Raw genomic sequence first — 4,438 nt, 5'->3', positions numbered from 1 at the left:
TAGACTTTTAATATAATCAAAGTTCTTTTAAATAAAAGATTTAATCTTTAAAAGAGTTTGATATTGAATGGATCTTTATCGATATTTTAATTAATTATTGGAGTTTGATATTGAATGGAGCCTTACTAGTATTTTAATTATTGAAGGCCTTTTTAAATGGTTATTTAGAGGAATTAATAATTGTAATTGATTGTAATTCAACAAGTCTCTAGCAATCTCCCTGGATGGATAAAGACAAATTTGGGTAATTCCGGAGGGACGATGACAGATGCGATCCCTTGGTCTACTCTTTTTGATTTTCTTGTATGGTGTATATGAAAGAACATAAATCTCTGTGTTTCAAGGATTATCCTAGAATTTCATGGAAACTATTAAAGTATATCTAAGTTGGACTAAGGAGTATAGCATAGCACAAAGGTTGATCCCAACAGGGAGAAGCTCAGTAGTGTCTGAAGTTATTTTAAGAAGAGACTAAAATAATACAGTAGCAGAATATTAAGTTTAGGTAATTTACTTAGTTAATTTTTTTACACCAAAAAAACAAGCATATTTTGTATTTATATTCAATGGCTTGTTTAGGTTAGCAGTACAAATTAGAGAGCACATTACTTGTTAAATGAGGAATTGTCTTTGAGTGCAAAATTTTTGTAGGTAAATTGAATTGAGTTAATTAATTCACATCTAAACTTTTAGGGAGAAAACGATCTAGTTTAGAGTATAGAAATAAGATTGTAATTTAATGAGTGAGTTGAACTTAAGTCATAACTTATACTTATAGATAGTGGATTATTCTCTTAATTAGGCCCCTCAAACCTAGGAAATTTTTGAATTGCATAAACACTTTCTGGTGCCCATCTTTATTTTCTCACTAGTAATTACTTGGTCTAGTTGCAATTGAACGAACAAATATCTGGAAAAAATCAATAAACTTTCAATTAGTATTAAAGCTAGACACTTGACACATGATCAAATATTTAGGAGTAAATTACTTTAATAGTCACTCAACTATTGGCGAGTTTTATTTTTTATCACTTAATTATAAAAAATTATAAAATGATAACTAACGTTTTCAATTGTTTTTGTTTTGTCCATTTACTTTAATTAGGTAACAAAAAGATGATATATAGTTTTTAAATTGGCATAATAACAAATTTAGCCTTTAATGTTTACACACGATATCAATTGGTTTTTATTCTAAAAAAACTAGTCCTCAATATTTACACATTGTGTCAGTTTGTTTCTATTTTAAAAAAATTCAAAATATATATAAATTCCAAATATAATAAAGTTTTCAAGTAAATCTTACAAATTTTAAAAATCTTAATAAAATTAAAAAGTACATAAAATTTTAAAATTTAATAAAACAAGTCATTAAACCAACTAAAACCCACAAAAAATCTCTACTTTACCATCCTTCCTCGGTTTCCATGGTAAAGCTTCTCCATTGCTCTTCGTTTTTCTTAAGAGTAATTCCTTTAACTCTCCCATTAAATATTTTTTTCTTTTAATTATAATTTTTTTCCCCTTTCATTTATGATAGGAGGAGCCACAATCACTGTAGCATCAGCTGCAGGAGGAACAATCACAGTCAGTACCTTAACAGGATTGCTTGAAGTTCCAAATTTTGCAAAAGTGACCAAATTTACATAATATTTAAAAGTGAAGATTAACTTTTTTTTTTAATTAAGGTCAAATTCACTTCATATGTAAATATTAATAGTTAAATTTATTATCATAAAATATTTAAAAATTATCAAATGTTAATTTAACCCTAAAATATGATTTTCCTATTTAATTTAATAATTATCAAATGTTAATTTATAAAAGGGCGTTATAACAAAAAATTATTATAATAAATCATTTGTTTTATTTTCTATCATTTAATTAACCAATGATTCAATATTTGACTTTATACTTTCATTTTTCTACCCTTAAAAATATACAATAATGTGTAATTTGACATAATTAATATATTTTTTATAATTTTATTTTAATTTAATCGTACATATTTAAAAATTAAATTTATTTAATTTATATTTAATAAATATAATTATTTGTGCAAAAAAATACTAACTAAAAATTCATATATAGTTTTAAAATAAAAATATTTAGTACACTATTAGTGAAATTTAAAAATTCCGCAAGCAAAATCGGGTTAATGACAAGTGTATATAAGGTATAGTAAAAAAATTGAAAAAAATATATAAATGAAACACATTGCAAATTTATAACTTTGCTTGAGGAATTAAAAAAGCGCATTGTCAAGATATTAAATACTCACCCTTTTAAAATATATCATTTTACTTCTTCAATAGAAAACTAAATCAGTTCAAGAGTTAAGCTATTAATTTAAGCTTAAAGGCTCGCCTAAAATTTAAAAGGGTTTGTGAAAGAAGATGTCTGGAAAATAAGTTTGGACAAAAAAAATTAGTCTCATTTAAAATAATGGTCAGGCTTAAATATTAAAGGCTTGAGCTCGGTCTAACTTTTTTTAAAATTTATAATGTATTATATTATGCTATTATATATCATATAATTTAGAATACATAAAATTAAATTTATAATAATATCTCATTATAGATTCCTATTATGATTTATAACTGTTTCTAACTTTTAAATAAGAAAAAAATGTGCTTTAACACACTCGAATTCATGTCTTATTATACTAACAATAATATTAATATTAATCAAATTAATAATAAGTATGGACACTAACTTCTTGAATTTTTACCAAACCAAACGCTATACATATATTGAAGGAATACTAAGATCTCATTTATTAATGTAACGTTGGTCTACCTATAATTCAAGTTCCCTCAAGACACTACTTGATTCACCACTCTTTCAAAATCTTCCCTCCCCCACTCAGTCTGACTCACCCATTAATGCCCACATAATAAAATACAATTCACTTTAATTATTTATTTCCAAACTCCCCAATGTTTTAAACATTTCAAAAACACCCCCGTTCTTTTTTTTGCTATTTATCATAAATCTCTCTCTACAACAACAAACCAAAGCACAACAACAAACATGGGGAAGAAAATCAAGTTCCCTTTTCTCTCCAATGCCAAGAACAACATCGTACGACAACCTAAATCCTCTTGGCAATGGCCATCTTGTCACCAACCACGAACCCTCTCTTTTAGAACTGATAACAACACCACCCTTTTCAAGACCATCAACTCAGCTTACTTAGATGCCATTATCATAGCCGATGAAAATGAAACACCCCCATCCGACGACTGTTTAGAGACTGTCATCCGTGGTTTAAGGTCTGATAGGCTGTTCTTCAAGCCTGGTGAAACCAGTTCAATCATGGAAGAAGCAACAAAACCAAGTGAAGAAGATGACGAAGAAGAAGAAGAAGAAGAAGATGGGTTGCCTTTTAAAGAAAGTGTGGTCTTATCAATGGAGTCACGAGATCCATACGTTGATTTCAGGGAATCCATGGAAGAAATGGTTGAAGCTCAAGGGTTAAATGATTGGGAAGAGCTTGAACAACTCTTGTGTTGGTATTTAAAAGCTAATGGGAAATGTAACCATGGGTTCATCATTGGTGCTTTCATTGATTTACTTGTGGGAAAACTCACCATTGTTTCTTCTAACCCAAAATCTGATAATTGTTCTCCTTCTTCTCCATTATCTTTTTACACTTCTTCTTCATCTTCTTCATCTTCGTCTTCCTCTGAAGATTGTTCTTCGGCAACGATTAATGAAGCTGTGAAAGAGATTGATGATAATAGCTGTCATTGTTTATTCGAAGCTGACAACAAAAAAGAGATGATTATTATTGAAGGTAATGAAGAGGATGATGCTTCTTCTTTATTTGATGTTTGTGATTCTTCCTATTGAAACATTGTGTATATGACCAATTTTTCAGAATATGCATGATAGTTTGATGATTTCTTTTTTCTCATTTCTTGTTATTTCCCCTCACTTTCTGTGTTGCCAAACAGGACTCTGAGTCCAATGTTCTATGACAAATGCACATCTCAACATGCTATACTATTTCTTCTGCAGTTAATGAAAATAAACCTTTTTTTTTGGTTCAAGAAAATAACACTTTTATACTCTAGGAATTTTCCATGTATTTTCAAATCTTGCTTCTTCTTTTTCAACAAAAAATAATAAAGAAGAAAATTTAGAAAATAAATAGTAAAATTTATTTTTTTTACGAATGGTAAATATTATTCAATCTTGACATAAGACAAATTTTATATTATAAAAGTTAGCATTTGATTTTTTAACCCCAATAAAAAACCTACCCCACTAATAATAACAGTACCTTCAAAATTCATTTTATGTACTTTTATAATTATAAGTTATTAATTTGAAAATAATTTCCATTTAAATGAAATTTTTAAATTCATTCAACAAATAAATTTTTATCATTTTTAAAAAGATTGTATGAAATAATGATATATCCTTTTTTCAA

The 4,438-nt window shown here is 27.4% G+C and overlaps 1 protein-coding gene across 1 annotated transcript; it reads left to right on the top strand.

The window, feature by feature from the left end:
- Positions 1-2,966: 2,966 nt before the first annotated feature.
- Positions 2,967-3,905, top strand: LOC108463147 (transcription repressor OFP15). Its single transcript, XM_017763091.2, has one exon. The coding sequence runs from the start codon at positions 3,034-3,036 to the stop codon at positions 3,853-3,855; it is 822 nt and encodes a 273-aa protein (XP_017618580.1). The 5' UTR covers positions 2,967-3,033; the 3' UTR covers positions 3,856-3,905.
- The last annotated feature ends 533 nt before the right edge of the window (positions 3,906-4,438 follow it).

Source organism: Gossypium arboreum, chromosome 2 (assembly GCF_025698485.1).
Source record: "Gossypium arboreum isolate Shixiya-1 chromosome 2, ASM2569848v2, whole genome shotgun sequence".
NCBI lineage: Eukaryota > Viridiplantae > Streptophyta > Magnoliopsida > Malvales > Malvaceae > Gossypium > Gossypium arboreum.
The sequence above is the reverse complement of the archived record's forward strand: the minus strand, read 5'-3'. Positions and strand labels throughout refer to the sequence as shown.